The following is a 16,292-nucleotide window of genomic DNA, read 5'->3' as shown; positions in this document are numbered from 1 at the left end:
GCACTGTAAGGTTGCCGGCTTTGCCATGAAATTGGGGTTCTGTCTCTTGGGTGCAGATCGAAATCGTTCAAACGTTAATTTGGGAAAAATGTTTGTTGCGATTTGCTTAAGATATAGGTGAATTCTAAAGGCGGTCGATAACTTATTCACTCTGTACCGGGGAGCGTCCATTTCATCCGGGTCGAACCTCTTCCCCGTGACCATGAGCTTTTACAGCCAAGAGGAAAAAAAAATGAAGGTGAGCGGCGAGAATGTGACGACAGCAGCAAGGGACCCCACTTTTAATCGCGACTTTTTTTTTCATTTTTTTGGCCTTTTCGGTTTAAGTGTCACAATTTGAATAGCGAGAGACCACGATGAGAGGACAATTCGAGACTACCTCACATTCTCCGGCCGAGACCGGAAGCATTCGGAACAGCAACAGCTGGAAGTCACTTTGCTAAGCAGCGCGCTAGTCCAAAAATATTAACGGTCGGGAACCGACAGCGATGAAGAGAGTTATCAGTAAAGCAGCCTCTGTCTGCCGTAATAATTGTACGAGCCTGTGTGCTCCGATAATTGTGCTTTTCGTCATAGAGGTCATCTTCTTGTGCTCTAATAATTTGCCAACTGGTTCGTCTTGCTGGGCAGCCCGAATGTAGGCATATTTTGTTCTTTCATATTCACAGAGCGACTTGGTTCGTGAGTTATTTGAAGGAGTAAAAATAATACGTGATCTACTGCTTGGGCTGTCTTTTGCGGTGTTAAAAATGATGCGTGATCTACTGCTGGGGTTTTCTTTTGCGGTGTTGGTCGCCTCGGTTCTTCTTTGTGTGCTCGGACCCAATCTTGTCAAGAGCAACAAGAAGAGCACACGTCGAAAGGCAGACGATACCAGCGCGTCTAGTTCGTCCCCCGCTTCGGCAGGAAGTAACAGCTACGATGTGTTCTTAAGTTTCAGCGGCGAGGATACTCGCAAGACCTTCACAGATCACCTCTACAAGAGCCTGCTCGACCATGGAGTCCGCGTGTTCAGAGACAACAATGAGCTTCCCATGGTGAGAAGATCGGCCCCAACCTTTTCCAAGCCATTGAAAATAGTAAAATCTCGATCCCGATTCTTTCTCGAAATTACGCTTCGAGTAGATGGTGCCTTCAAGAGCTCGTTAAGATGACAGAGTGCATCAAAAGCGGGCACATTGTTTTGCCCATATTTTACCATGTTGAACCGACCCATGTGCGAAAACAAGAAGGGAGCTTTGGAGAGATTTTCTCCCATTTAAGTAGGAAGTATAAAGAAGATGTTGAGAAATGGAAAGAAGCACTTCGAGAAGTGGGTTCCATAAAGGGATGGGAACCGGCGAAAACTGCTGACGGGTATTTCATTTTCTATCAAAGCCTTGTTTGCTTTTTTGCAACATGATCTTGCTTGTAAAGGAGAGCTATACATTCGTGTGTTTCTCAACTCGTGCTTGATTTTTTTCCCGATCTTATATGTTGTAGTGTTGTAATGATGAGATATTACAAATATGATTGTTCTTTTAATGCATTTTAGCTCAAATGCTTTATAAACAGCCACGAAGGAAAATTGGTGGAACAGGTCGTCATAAAAGTTTTGAGCGAGTTAAAGAAGGCCTTTCTACTGGTTGTTCCCGAGCAACTTGTCGGAATTGAAAATGCTGTGAAGGCTATTTTGAGATTGTTGGATGATAATGCTAATGATACCCAAATTATCGGTATTCATGGAATGGGAGGCATCGGTAAGACAACTTTAGCAAAGGTCGTCTACAATAACCTCCTTGGCCAATTTCAGTATCATAGTTTTATTGCAGATATTCGAGAATCCTCGCGACGCAATAGCATTCCATATTTGCAGCAACAATTAATAGCTGATATGAAAGAGGAAGATCGAGTGTTTCATATGGATGGAGGAATCAGGATCTTGGAATCTAGATTTAAACATAAGAAAGTCCTAATTCTTCTAGATGATGTGGATGATATCAATCAAATCACAGCTTTGGTCGGGAAATTTGACTGGTTTGCGATGGGAAGTAAGATAATCATTACTACAAGAAGCAGGTTTGTTCTTGAAAAAGTTGGGGTGAAAAATGAGTACGAACTCAAGGAAATTGCTGAGGATGAATCTTTGATCTTGTTTAGCAGACATGCCTTTCTGAAGGACTCTCCTCCTAGTGAATTCGATTCTCTCTCTCGTGCTATTGTATCTACTACTGGAGGGCTTCCCTTAGCTCTCGAGGTTATAGGTTCGTCTCTATGTGGGCGGAAACGAAAGATTTGGGAAGAAACCTTAAAGGAGTTGCAGAAAGTACCACATGAGAGAGTGCGGGAGAAGCTGATGATAAGTTACAACGCATTAAACTATAATGAAAAGCAAATATTTTTGGATATTGCTTGTTTCTTTATTGGAGAGGATTTAAGATATGCATCCTATATGTGGGATGCATGTGGTTATGGCCCGTGGATGGGAATTGAAACATTGAGTTTTATGTCGCTAATAAAAATTGGAGATCATGGAAAGGTGCAAATGCATGATCAACTGAGAGACCTTGGTAGGGAAATTGTTCAACAAGAAGATTACGAAGTGCCTATGAATCGAAGTAGGTTATGGATGCATGATGAAGCTGTGGAAGTACTTGAGAGACATAAGGTAACTATTACCTCTATTGTTGTTCTATTCTCTTTTGACATGAATTATCTTGATTGGAATGAATTGTTAGACCTGAAAGTCGAGATTATTCTCCCACATTTTCTATTAAGTTGAAAAGAAAAAGAAAAAGGAAACTTTGGGTTTAAAACAATAAATCCCTGCTGCTTAGTGGTTACTCGTGCACTTGGAGTTAGTATTGATTGATTCTAAGTTGTTATTGATGTAGCCATCGTGTTAATCACACGTGATAAAAATGTGGTCTAACCTAAGCGTCAACATCATCACTATAGACTTCACCAAAAAAAAAAAAATCATCACTATAGAATGATGGCAAAGTGATATATATTTGTCCACTGTTAGTTGATTTGATGCAACATTTGTGAAGGAAATTCAAAAAGTTCGTGTTCGGCTCCTCTGTCTTGACAAAGACTGGACAAAGGAGGACTTTTTTCTTTTCCCGTCGGAATTGAAGAGGGAATTCACAACTGAACAATTTCAGACATTACCGAACTTAAGGTTCCTTGCAGTGCGTGGTGCAAAACTAATTGGAGATTCCAGAAACTTGCTTTATGATTTACGATGGCTCATGTGGAGGGGACGTCCTGCATTCGTTGCCACCAATTTTTGTTTGGAGAAATTAGTCATACTCGATTTATCAAGAAGTGACATTTCAGAGCGTTGGGAAGGTTGGAGTCATCTTAAGGTTAGAATGAGATCATCTTCTTTTGACTTTTGTTTCTAATAACTTATTCTTAATGAAAATTTATCAATCATTTTGTTTTGCAGATGTTAAAGCATTTGAAAGTTCTAGATCTTAGAGGTTGCAATTGTTTAAATGTTACTCCCGATCTATCAGCCTTCCCAAATTTAGAGATATTTCAGCTTAAGGCATGTAGGAATCTGAAGCAAATTCATCCTTCTATTGGAGCAGCCAAGGGCCTCATTTTTTTGGACTTGCAGGGATGTGATGAACTCCAAGAGCTACCCCAAGAAATGGGCAAGTTAGGCAACCTTGAAGAATTAGATGCCACAGGTTGCAAGAGTCTGAGAGGGGAAATTCATATAGTTGGGTTGTTTTCATTGAAGATCCTTCGATTAAATTTGACAGGTGTTTTTGGTTTCCATGGCACATTCGATAAGTTTTCTTGTCTGGAGAAACTTGAATTAGACAATTGCAAGATGCTTCAATCGCTGCCAGAGCTTCCTGCCTCTTTAACAGTTTTGAAAGTCACTGGTCAGTATTGCACACTTCCTCGACTTTCTCATTTAATCCACCTAAAAGCGCTCACTGTTAGGGGTTGCCCGTTGTTGGAATTCATGCCGGAGCTTCCCTCAGGACTACTGGAACTTGCTATCATCCGTTGTAGTAATTTGAAAGAGTTACCGAATTTGTCAAGTTTGGAATTCTTGTCAAAATTTCTTCTTAACTCGTGCGGAGAGCTGATGGAGATTAAGGGTCTAGAGGGATTAAAATCCTTAGCAAGACTTACTATAGCTCAATGCTCGAAGTTGTCCAACCTTGACGGCATTGAACATCTACAATCTTTGACATGGTTGCTTTTGCTGTCAAATGGTCCAATATTTAATGATGATCAAGTTTCAGGCCTCGAAAAATTGAAAAACTTGGAACAGCTAAATATACAGAACTGCCAGTCCCTTGCAAGGCTGGACGTTTCGCAGTTAACACGTCTTGAGGAATTAGTGCTTTGTCGATGCCACAATCTACTCGAAATTAAAGGCATCGAGAGATTGAAAAAGTTGAAAAAATTAGATATCTCGGGGTGCCCATCGATTGACATAGCACTGGACCTCTCGTGCTTTGATAGCCTGCGATATGTGGGCGTCGACGAACGCTTGAACCTCCCTGATGTTCAGGGAGTGACGATAGAGAGATGTCAGGTCTGAAGAAATCAGGGATCGCAGTGTTCCAGGAATCGAGCCGTCCAAACTCTTAAAGGCATTCAGCGATGCAACTTACAGGACAGGTTAGAGGTATTTGGCCACATTGTACGGAACGATTCATTATCGTTGTCTCCATCTCTCAACACTTTACGGCCTCAGTCTCCAATCTCACTTTTCAAAATCATCTGCCAAACTTGGAGTCTTGATGTCCAGGAGGTCCAAGTCCAGGAGCGTGCCACCCGTAACGTCAAATTTGAGAAAGCGGAGGAGATCGAGTTTGAAAACAGCACGCGCAGCGACGTCATTCTTCGCGGTCAAATCCAGATGAGTTCAGCCAAATGCTTCGAAGAAGCACAACAAGAAGGAACAAACCGTGAGTCTTTTTGTGTGGTGAAAATTGCTGAGAGCTTGTTCATCCACGATTCTTGTTCAAAGGGGCTTTTGAAGGACGAATTGCACACAGTACTTGAATCTGGTGAAGCCCCCTTTACATGGGCTGTCTCCAAGAGGTACGGTGAGTGACACCGTGAAGTTCCTCTCTCGGTTGAGTCATTGCTGGAATCGTCTCCGGCGACGGAAGGCTCTTCATCGAGGATGGGGGAAGGGGTTTCGAGCGAGGCTGAAGCACCCGCTGGAGAAGATCAAGTCGAGGACTCCGGCTACGATTGTTTTTAGCCATCTCTTCCGCGAACATCATGATACAGGTGTGGTTAGTAAAACACCAACTAAAAAATGATTTTACCAACACACCCATAATTTAATTGGTGAGCAATTTTTATTTTTATTTTTTAAATTATAAAAGCATGCACTGCGATAGAATTACAAATATGTCAATAAAATCAGTAAGTTACAAATTTATTTAGATTTTCCCAACTAAAAATGTTTATAGTTAATGTATTAATGATTTGATATTAGCGACGTACGAAGGAGGAGGTTTGATATTTAATCAGGATTATTTTCCCTTTTGTCTCCTTTCCCTTTGCATGACATAATTAGGTCGAATTTGATCGTTTTCCATGACAACGTATTGTTTTCCTTCTCTTGCGTGATTCAAGCACCAGGGGAAGCTAATGGATGAGGATGGCATAATGCTTCGGAAAAATCACTGTTTGGATGACGCCAAAAAGTCATCGGAATGCCTTTCAAGGACATTACATGTCATAGCCATCAAGTAAGATTGCTGATCCAAGACAACCTATCAATGACTATCACTAGGAAATCCGAGTTGTATTTTTCTCGAAGTACCGAGTTTGAAGAATGATTTGCTTCCTCCCTTGACAGCCATTTGGTTCTGTTTATTTGCCTACGCAGATATTTTCGATTACATTTTATCCATGAGGATGCTCAAATGGAAGAACAGTTTGCCTCAAATAAGCCATATTGTAGTCTTCAAGGAAACCCCTTAACTTCAGTTATCTCAATCCCTTAAGAATTCTTTTCACGGTTAGTTATTAACACGTTTTTGATACACTGCTATCTTATCTTCTCAAGATTACCGGGCCATTTTGGATTCTTGATGAGATTTACGTGTCAAATTTGACCGAGGGCTGAATCAAATTCATCCCTTCTGGAAAAATCAGCTTCAGATTTTATGTTTTACTCATTCAAGCATTACAAATTTTTTACGCTGTGCAATGTGATTGTTCTGCCAATGCTAATTCTGGACCTTCAAAATAGCAAGATATACTATAGCTTGCTATGTACGATGAAAGAAACATGTCTTTTTAATCTGGGACACTTAAACCAAAGAGAACCATATGGGGAGGTAGTTCTGATGTGAGATTAAGAATGAAGTGACTGTAAATGGACTGTTTGTTTGTTTTGGCACTGGAATGAAGGCAGAGCTGGATGACGTTGTTCTTGCTTTGTGAGAATTTTGGTCAGGACTACCCTGAAAGATTTGATGGTAATTGATTCTGTGGATAACAAATTGATCTCATGATGTTGCACCAACTTGCAGGAGTTGTTAATGCCCTTCTTAGGGATAGTTTTTCAGCTTTTGAAGCAGCGATTTGAATTGATGCAGTTTTTGCAGGTTGCAATTCATAATTATTGTTCTCGACTGTTCAGGCAGCCTGAGACTCTTGAATTGTATCTATCCAACTCCTGATTTGTTGAAGGATTAACGCTTGACAAGCAATTTCCTTATGAACTTGAGGAAAATATCAACCATGATTTATGTGATTTCTAATGCTGAAAGATTGAACCTCCTGATATTAAAAACAGAGGACACATATGCGGAGTCTCGGGATTTCCGTTCGAAATTCTTTTGTTCCAGAGAAAACATATTTTCAAATGCCTTTTTTGGTTGCCCTACGGTAAAATCAAGTTCTTTCCCCCTGATCACAATATTGTTAGAGCTAATTAAGGATAGAAGTATAGAGTAGTATGTATGATTCGCATTGTCTGGCGTTCTAAACAGTACGCAGGTCTTGGATGTTGAATTTTGTGCCCACTTTATGTTCTTGTTTCTGCAATTATATTTGAAGTCCATTGTCAATTTCCATTAATCTTCCAATTCTACAGGAAAGGAAAACAAAGGCACCTTACAATATTCTCTTTTCTTTTTGCTTTTTGTTGCAACAGGGCGAGAACAGACAGACAAACAGCAGGAAGGAAAAAAAAGTTACGGAAGAAATAGGTGATCATGAAGTGAGGTGAAGGGATCCAAGTTGATATGTGCACTGAACAAGGACAGAGATTCAGGGCTTGTGTAGGTATCTTCCGGCAAGCATTTGGAGCTTCCATGACAAGAGAGAGGATGTCGACAACATCCTAGACTTAGCATTTGATTCCTGTAAACGTTCGCCCTCTGTAGTTCTTCAAGGCAGTGTTTGGTAACCATCCAAATAGTGCTTGATTCTGTGGCTGGCTATCAGGTGCCGCTGTAAGACCTCTTTCTCTCTCTCTCACACTCACACGCACTCTTCTGTGATCTAAAGGATAATTCTCGCATTGGATTTATAATTTTGGCAGGGTGCTTGGGAGACAATTGTTCGTTCTTTCGAGAAAGATCATATATTTTTAGGCGAAGCTGCTCAGATAATGATCCAAAATGTCAATTATGAAATGTAAGTCTATTTCTTAATATGATTTTCTGAGAGGATAGGATGTGTAGAGTACATTGCAATATGTTTTTCTGTGATAGGCATCATCATATCATTGATAAGTAATACGATGTGAAGCCCCTATCAGAGGAAACAAGTTCAGAAGATTCAGCAGCAACTAGCAGAGCTAGAGCGTAGAGAAGTTGATATCAAAAGAAGTGCAGCTCTGTCAGCAGCTAAATATGTGGAGGCTTGTCAAGAGCTTGGTTTGCAGGTTCAACTTTTGAATCTAGTCTATTAAGATATTGGGTTTGTGCTTCTACCAAGCTAAAGAATAGCAACCTTTCCTTTAGATAGGATTAAAGGGCATCCATGTATGCTTTTCAGGGAACAAATGTGAGGTTTGAACTTTTGGAAACTGCAAAATCACTTCCGAGCACATTTAGCAGAATTCTGGAAGTGATCAACAGCGACTCGGTGTCTCAAGCTATTGAGTATTACTCAAATTTTGTGAAAGATGCTCACACAGAGAAGGATGTAAGGCAGTAAATTAGAAATCATTGAAGATCCATTTATTGGTTTTTGGTCTGATTATAAAGATTAATTTCTTGAAACATGTTTGCAGATATGTCCTAAGAGTGTTGTACCAAACTTGATAGACATTCGTGAAAATCCACCATCTTTGAATGTTTCTGCTGTCTCTGATATCACAGACTCTGCAAATACTCAATCAGGCTTCAATGAGATAGGAGGTGATGTGGATGCTGCTGCAGATAATATTGACTGGGATATCTCGGTAGACAATGCTACAATTGATTGGGATATTGGGACTGTGGAAGAAACTGATGATGGCGGTAATGGCTTTGGTACTTATGAAATTGTCACAGCAAGTGAGGTCAACGAAACTGTCGAGCCTAATCAAAATCAACTGAGCAATGCTGGACAGGACGCATCGGTGTCAGAGATATCTTGGGATGTTAGTGTTGAAACACCTCAAGTTGATGTCATTGATGATGTTAGCTTGCCCAATGTAGGTGCAGTTAATTCACCAACTATTGCACAAGCTGCAGAAACAAAGGAAGGTTGAAGCCAGCTTCTAGATACTGAGTATAGAAATAAGATTCTCGATGATCTCAATGAGGTAGTGTGTAGTTTGTTACGTCGTTCAATTGTCCTTTCCCAATTTATGGTTCATCTCATGGTCACCTCCCTGATTTATTGTGTCTTGCAAAGATTGTACTGACATTGTTTTGGACAACATCTCTTGTTCTTGCCTAATTTGGTACTCTCATCAGATCAAAGCCTTTCTCCATCAGCGATTAGCAGAGTTGAGGAATCGAGAGACATTATCTTTGCAGCATCAAGTCCAGTCAGTTGCTCCCTTTGTTCTACAGCAGTTTGTGGTTGATGCCATCGAGACAATGGTTTCAGACGTTTCACTGGCCATTTCTCTGTTGACAAACAGGAAAACTCGAGACTTAATCATGATATTGAACTCCAAAAGGTGCTTTCAGATATTCTTTCAGATTGATGGTCTCTTCATTGCAATTTCTATTCAGTTTTTCAAAGTGTATGAAGTTCATCACTTTTACTATAGGAAGTTGGAGAGTTGCCAGTCTACTTTCTATTTCCTATATTTCAAGGGGAACATACTTTAATAACTCTGTTTCTCCGAATTGTAGATTTCTGGACAGATTGGTGAGTTCGCTTGAGGAAAAAAAGCACCATGAAGTTAAGTTGAAAGAGGGGTTAAAGGACGTTGCTGCTAGACACATGGAGCTGCAGAACTCGTTATCTTCATCCTGGCCAAAGCAAGTAAGTTCCTTTTCTTGATAGCTCCTTTGCCGCATGTCCTAAATTGTCTCAAGAGCAGAGATCTAATGTATCCTCTATATATATATATATATGAAGACAGCTCTGACCTCCGTTCAAAACCTCTTGTTTTCTCAAAATTAGATTTTTCCAGTAATTCTGTGTGGTTTTGGTGTTGGCTACAGGAAGCTGCTCTTCGGAAAACCAGGGAGCTCAAGAAGCTTTGCGAGACCACACTTTCATCCATGTTCGACGGAAGACCGGTCAACATCATCGGAGAGATCAATACCTTGTTGAATACCGGAATTGGTGCATAGGCTTTAGACATCACATGAGTGAAGAGTTGGGGAGGGGTGGGTGTTGTTGGTGGTTTATTCCTGGAATGATTCTCAATCGAGTTAAGTCTACCCTGTGGTGATAGAGAACTGTTAAGTTAGGTTTTAGGAAGCTCTTTCTTTTAGAACGCAGCATTCTTTGTGGTACCCTTTTCACAGACGTTCTACTACATGCTACACCATTGACCATTGCAGCAGCTGACGCATTTTCTCCCTTTGCCCGTGTGCCTATATGCTCCGAGTGGTTGCTCGAAAGGAAGAAGCCTGCCCCTTTCTACTCGTTAAAGATTCCTTTGCGCGATGGCTCTCTTGACCTGCGAAAGGGTTCTCGAGTCGGGATTCTCTAGACATACGGTGGAAGCCACGATCGTTCTCGCGTGGATCTTGTGGTGGCCGTATTGGTTGCTAAACGATTCTGTTCAAATAAAAAATTGATTAGTTAATATTTTTATTACGGCGCATGAAAGGAATTATTTTGAAATTGAAAATATAATAAAATATAATATGATTTTTCACTAGAAGTATGGCTTTCCATCCACGGGCATTGGTCGAACAAATAAAAAGAAAAATGAAAATGGGGGAAATTGATTTGATTGAAGTATGCGCAGCCGAGTGGGCAATGCTGGAAGGAATCGATGCTGATTCAATCCCACTCAACGCAACGAAATGGTAATAGGATTAGGAGCCGAAGACGAAGGGAGTGAGTGAGATCTAGGGTTTCTTTTAGTAATTTTTTTTTAATATTAAAAAGGTTCCGGTCCGGCTCAGGGTGGGCGGGCGGGTGGATCCGCCCATGGGCAGGGAACCGGACCGGTACCCATCGATTTTCATAAATTGGGCAACCGGGAATAGACCGAGTTATCTCGCAACCGCCGGTTTCAGGCGGTTTGGCCCTGCTCCAGGGCGGTCGGTTTCCAGGTATTTTACACCTCCCCCTAGTTCTTAGGGAAGGAGCAATACAAAAGAAAAAAAAAAAAACAAAAACGCTTCGGAGAAGGGAAAAGTCAAAAAGTCAAAAAAAGAAAAGAGAGAAAGCTGAGAAAAGACGTGAAGGCAGGGAGTGCAGCGACAGAGAGAGGCCTGAGTGACGTGAGGTGAGAGAGTGAAAAACAAAAAAGAAAAAAAGAAAAAGACGTGCACTGTGCTTCTTCTTCGTGGGTTCCTTCTCCACGAAGCCGCACGCCGTTCTCCACCTGCAACAACCCGCGCCCTAGCCGACGCCCCTGCCCATCGTTGCACCGAGCTGACGTCTGCAGCTTCACGGCTGCGGCCCCGCCTGCAACCCGACGCCGGAACGCCCGCCGCCCATTGCCACCGGAGCTTCCCCTTCGCCTGCGAAGCGCCCGCTCAACCCGCGGCTTGCCCCTCCGCCATTGTCATCCCGCCGGCTCTGCCCCTCGATGTGTAGCACCGCGCCTCAACCCTCGGCGCCGCTGGCCCCGTCTTTGTCCAGATCTGCTGCTCCCGCCTCTGCTAGTGACTCACGAACGCCTACCCCGAAGTAGCTCACCTGTTCGTTGCTCTCCCTTCGCCGATAGTTTGAGTTCATCGCCGCGCCCCGCTCCCTCCGCGCACCAGCACCCGCGAGCGTCGCCGCGCAGCAACCTATGACCCGCAGCAACCCGCACCACCGCCGCGCCATTATCGCCGTGCCGCACCGGTGAGCCCTCGGCATCACCAACCCCTCGCAAAGCCGCCGCTCCGCCCAACACGTCCGCGCCGGCCCGCGACTCGCCATTGCTGCTCCGCCCTTGCCCGCCGTCCCCTGCGCCGGAGCTCGACGCCACTGCGCCGCCGCTCCTCTTTTTTTTTTTAAAATTTCACCTAGGTAGTTTATTTTTATTATTTTTATTGTCATTTATTTATTCATTTTAAATTTTGTTATTATTGTTTAAGTTAGAACATGGTATATTAATGTTAATTATTTGTATTCTTTAGACATTATCCATAGGGATTTTGTCCGAAATTATTATAATTATTAATTTAATTCGAGAGACATCGGATTTTTTTTTAATTATATTAATTTTTGGGCTTTTTGGTAGAATTTTAATTATTAAATCATTATAATTATTAATTTGATCCGTAAAAATTTGATCCAAAGTTTTACGGATCAAATTTTTAATTATTTTGATCCATTTTTCATAATAATTAGGTTAAGATAATATTTAATTTGACCTGTTAGATAATATGTTATTTTTTCGATTATTTTAATTATTTATTTTGTTGATAGCTTAGATTTAATATTTATTTAATAATTACTTATCTTTTAAAAAAACTCAAAATTAGAAAATAAAAAAAATCAAAATTCTGCATGAGCATATAGATTTAGTAAATCAAACATGTAGGTTTAGTAAATTGGAATTTTCTTAGGATTACATTTTTAGGATTGCATTTTTAGGAATAAATTAGGATTGATTCAAGACAATCTTTGCACATTTCAACGATCTCATTTTCTAAAAAAATAGTTTTCTATAGTTTTCTAAGATAGGATAGGGTTTAGGTCAAATTAATCCCTAGAATAAATTAGAAAATTATCCTTTTTTAGATAGATTAATTATGGTTTTCATAAATTCTGAATTCCAATAAAAAATTACAAAAATACTAGGCGCATGTTAACTAGTTTGCATAATATGATCATTTAATCAAAATTGTTCATTAGTGAAATTAGGTCATGAGGTGCATAATAACTAGTTTGCATAATATGCCAATTTAATTAGAATTTGCATATTAATAGGATTAAGTCATTTAGTTTAAAAATGCATTTTTTATAAAAGAATTCTAATTTTTAAGAAAATCCAAAAAAAGTGATTGCTTGCTTTGTGTTATGCAATTTATTTATTATTTTTATTTGAATGTTTTAATAATGGATGAGCACCCGTGTGGTCACCACATTTGCATTATAGTAATTTAGATTAAAATAAATTAGCTGCTTGCAAAAATATTTTGAAAAATTAAAAAGAAATGGTATCGGAAGGGCATTAGAGAAATCTAGTGTAACCAAGTCCCCATACCCTCTCCTGTTCGTAGGAGTAAAATAAATCTCTATTTATTTTACTTAGGTGTCTAATCGACCTACCCCAAACCTATTAGTGGCGACTCCTAAATAATAATCTTTTGCATGTTAAAAAAACTTGAACCTTAAGTCGCAAATTAGTATGGGCTTGGGAGAACCCGAGCTAAGTGTAAAAACTTAGTCCATTAACCTAGTTTTAGGTGGGTCACCCAAAAATTAGGTCGCGACATTTTTTTATTCTAAAATCAGAAATTTTGTACAATTACCGAACGTGTTCTTTTGCTCATAATATGTTCCCGGTAATAGAATAAAAAAGAATAATTTCGATCAGAATTTATTCCTAAAAACAGAATCGTTACCGAATGCGCTCCAAGTTGGCCATGCAGTTCAGTAAGTTTTGGCTGCACTCCTGCCTCAAATAGTCATCTGCACTGCACCTGCCAAGTCACCATCTATGTATAATAGATCTGAAAGGGCTAATATGAACACATAGAGGGAGGTGAATAGGCATAAACAAAAATTTTACAAAGTTTAGTATAAATAATTTGTCTTTCGAAAATCACAGACGAATTCAGACTTTAGCAATTAGATAAAACTTCAAACAAAATAAAGGAGGACCAGTTAAATAGAGTTTACAAATCAAAATAAAGGAGTTGATGGAAGAAAATAAGAACGCAAGATTTATAGTGGTTCGGCTTAGATCAAGCCTATGTCTACTCTCCCGCACTAAGTCCACTCTCCCGCACTAACAGCCTATTGGTTGGATTCCACTAAGAAACAAAAGAAATTTTATAGCTTGCAATCTTGACTTCACAGTGAAGAGTCTCTATTGGTCTCTCACAAAGTCTCACTAAGAGTTTCTCTCTTTTATATACAACTTTGAGCTTAGTGAATGAAATAATAAGGAACTAGGAAGTTTCAGACTTTGAAATTTTTTTTTCACACTCTTTCGAACAACTAGAGAGTCCGCCTTGAATACTCTTTCATGCCTTCATGACCGTTGGCACTTTTCAAAGGAATTCTTCCAATCTACCTGTTGGACAAAATCAATCAAGGAGATCTCGAGCATTTGAAGATTTGTGATGAAAGCTCGTCAATCCTTTTCACACATACAATCAGGATCTTGGTTTCCATAAGTAGAACCTTCCAAGTTTACTCGTCTTCCAAAAGATTTGATTATCGGAATTGATTCCAATAAGGATAATCAATAATATAGATGCTAAATCCAGCCATAAGGTCATTCACAAATCATACGAATCAAATCCTTAAAGAAATAAATATAATTTCGTATCTGGATAAGTCTTTATTCTTCAGTCTGGAATCTGTCAGTGTAGGTAGACTTTGAACTTAAAGTCTGACGGTCTTGACTTTGACGCTAAAGTCGAGACTTTGAAAATATTTTGTCAACGTCAAAACAGATTATAGAGTTTTCTCAAATAATCTCTCCATTTTTAATGGTGACAAAATTTTCTTGTAGATTTGAGAACTTTTTTACCTACAAAACAACTCTTATGCAATACATGATATCTTATAAAAATAAGTTGGTTAGGATTTGGATAGCATCGATTTTGCAACCACATAAAACATGTTAATCCTAAAAAGATAAGACAAATAATGAACAAAATATACCTAAGTGCCAAAACTTGGCACGGAGGGATACTTAAGTGTCAAAATTTTGAAAAGTGACACTTAAGTACCAAAATTGAACAAAATGAATCATCCTAATTCTATATGAGTGTCTCTAGGATGTGAACTGAGGGGCAGAGTGGTTTCTTGCTAAAAGGCTGTCTTTGAAGGGCTTGAACAGAGAGGTTTGCCTACCGTGGGAAGACATACTTGTAGGAAACTAACTTTGTCCTTCCTGGTTCTAAATCTAGGTTCATTCAATGGTATCGAGCCATGGTTCTGTTTCTAATTGTTGACACCTAATTTTGGCAACACTAAGAAACTAAAGATAAAAATCACAAACAAAAGGAAAAAAAAGGGGAAAATCAATTTGATTGATTATGCATGAAAATTAAAAATTCTGACCTTGGTATGTACGATGAAAGAGACATGTCCTTTTAATCTGGGACATGTAAACCAAAGAGAACCATATGTAGAGCTGATGTGAGACTAATAATGAAGTGACTGTAAATGGACCGTTTGTTTGTTTTGGCACTGGAATGAGGCAGAGCTGGATGATGTTGCCCTTGCTTTCTGAGAATTTTGGTGTCAATAGTAATCGATTATGTGGATAACAAATTGATCTCATCATATGGTGCCAATTTGCAGGAGCTGTTAATGTTAGGGATAGTTTTTCAGCTAATTGAATTGATGCAGTTTATGAAGGTTGCAATGTATAGTTATTGTTCTTGACAATTCAGGCAGCTTGAGACTTTGGAATTATATCCATCCAACTCCTGATTTGTTAAAGGATTAAGACTTGACAAGCAATTTCCTTATGAACTTGAGGAAAATATTGACCATAATTGTGTGATTCCTAATGCCGAAGATTGAACATCCTGACATTAGTTATAGAGGACGCATATATGGAGCTCAGGATTTCCGTTCAAAATTCTTTTGTTCCAGAGAAAACGTATTTTGATAGCTATGACTGTTGCTGACTAGATGCCAAAAAGCTGTTTATCAACGATTCAAATGTCTTTTTTGGTTGCCCTTATGGTAAAATCAAAGTATAGAGTAGTATGTTCGATTCGCATCGTTTGGCGACACAGATCTTGGGTCTTGAACTCTGTGGCCAATTTATGTTCTTGTTTCTGCAATTATATTTGAAGTCCATTGTCAATTTCCATTAATCTTCCAATTCTACAGGAAAGGAAAACGAAGGCACCTTACTAGACTCTCTTTTCTTTTTCCCATTTGTTGCGACAGAACGAGAACAGAGACAGACGGCAGGAAGGCAAAAAAACAATTAAAGAAGAAAGGGGTGAAAATGAAGTGAGGTGAAGGGATCCAAGTTGATATATGCATTGAACGGGGACAGAGATTCAGGGGTTGTGGAGGTATCTTCCAGCAAGCGAAGCAGCTTCCTTGACAAGAGAGAGGATGTCGACTTAGCATTTGCTTCCTGTTAACGTTCCCCCTCTGGAGTTCTGCAAGTTGGCCGTGCAGTTACAGTAAGTTTTGGCTGCACTCCTGGCTCAAATAGCCATATCCACAACACCTGCCAGGTCCCCATCTATGAATAATTGATCAAATTAAAGGATCGCCGTGGCTTAGTACATTTGACAAGCCAAAATATTTGTGAAGTTACTGTCCCGGCACGGTTTGTGAGAGAGAATCTGGGTATGCACTTTTTCGCAAATGTCGATATTATAGACCAACATGAGTGCATTTGCTGCCCCACAATCTCCTCCCTCGAAACATCAGAACAGTAATAAAAGTTGGCTTGTGAATGAAGAGATGGTCTAGTGAAATTGTGGAACAACAGAGTTAATTTTACTCAATCTGCAACGTACCTTTTCATCTTTGTGAATCCAGGCGTGTGTAGACGTATAAAGCTATCTTTCCCCTGTGAAGAATGTTTCCACGTT

The 16,292-nt window shown here is 39.8% G+C and overlaps 2 protein-coding genes across 4 annotated transcripts in view; both read left to right on the top strand.

The window, feature by feature from the left end:
* Nucleotides 1–584: 584 nt before the first annotated feature.
* LOC104443244 (disease resistance protein RUN1-like) overlaps nt 585–16,292 on the top strand; it is a 52,035-nt gene continuing 36,327 nt past the window's right edge. The window contains exons 1-7 of one of the 3 annotated variants that reach the window (XM_039311653.1): nt 585–1,356; nt 1,555–2,647; nt 3,033–3,350; nt 3,434–5,253; nt 5,605–5,720; nt 5,861–5,992; nt 7,136–7,408. In XM_039311653.1, coding sequence (XP_039167587.1) covers nt 1,151–1,356; nt 1,555–2,647; nt 3,033–3,350; nt 3,434–4,552 — 2,736 coding nt within the window. In that variant the 5' untranslated portion in view covers nt 585–1,150 and the 3' untranslated portion in view covers nt 4,553–5,253; nt 5,605–5,720; nt 5,861–5,992; nt 7,136–7,408. Of the gene's footprint in view, nt 1,357–1,554; nt 2,648–3,032; nt 3,351–3,433; nt 5,254–5,604; nt 5,721–5,860; nt 5,993–7,135 lie in introns of those variants that run through there. The other 2 variants (XM_039311655.1, XM_039311654.1) reach the window with 2 other exon arrangements.
* Nucleotides 7,413–9,945, top strand: LOC104425481 (CDK5RAP3-like protein; the record flags this gene model as incomplete). Its single annotated transcript, XM_039310937.1, is given in 8 exon segments — nt 7,413–7,436; nt 7,526–7,620; nt 7,735–7,870; nt 7,984–8,133; nt 8,222–8,737; nt 8,892–9,100; nt 9,279–9,411; nt 9,594–9,945. Coding segments are annotated over 8 exon segments (1,395 nt in total), but the record flags the coding sequence as incomplete, so codon positions are not given.

This window comes from Eucalyptus grandis, chromosome 4 (assembly GCF_016545825.1).
Source record: "Eucalyptus grandis isolate ANBG69807.140 chromosome 4, ASM1654582v1, whole genome shotgun sequence".
Classification (NCBI taxonomy): Eukaryota; Viridiplantae; Streptophyta; class Magnoliopsida; order Myrtales; family Myrtaceae; genus Eucalyptus; species Eucalyptus grandis.
This window is presented reverse-complemented; position numbering and strand designations above follow the sequence as displayed.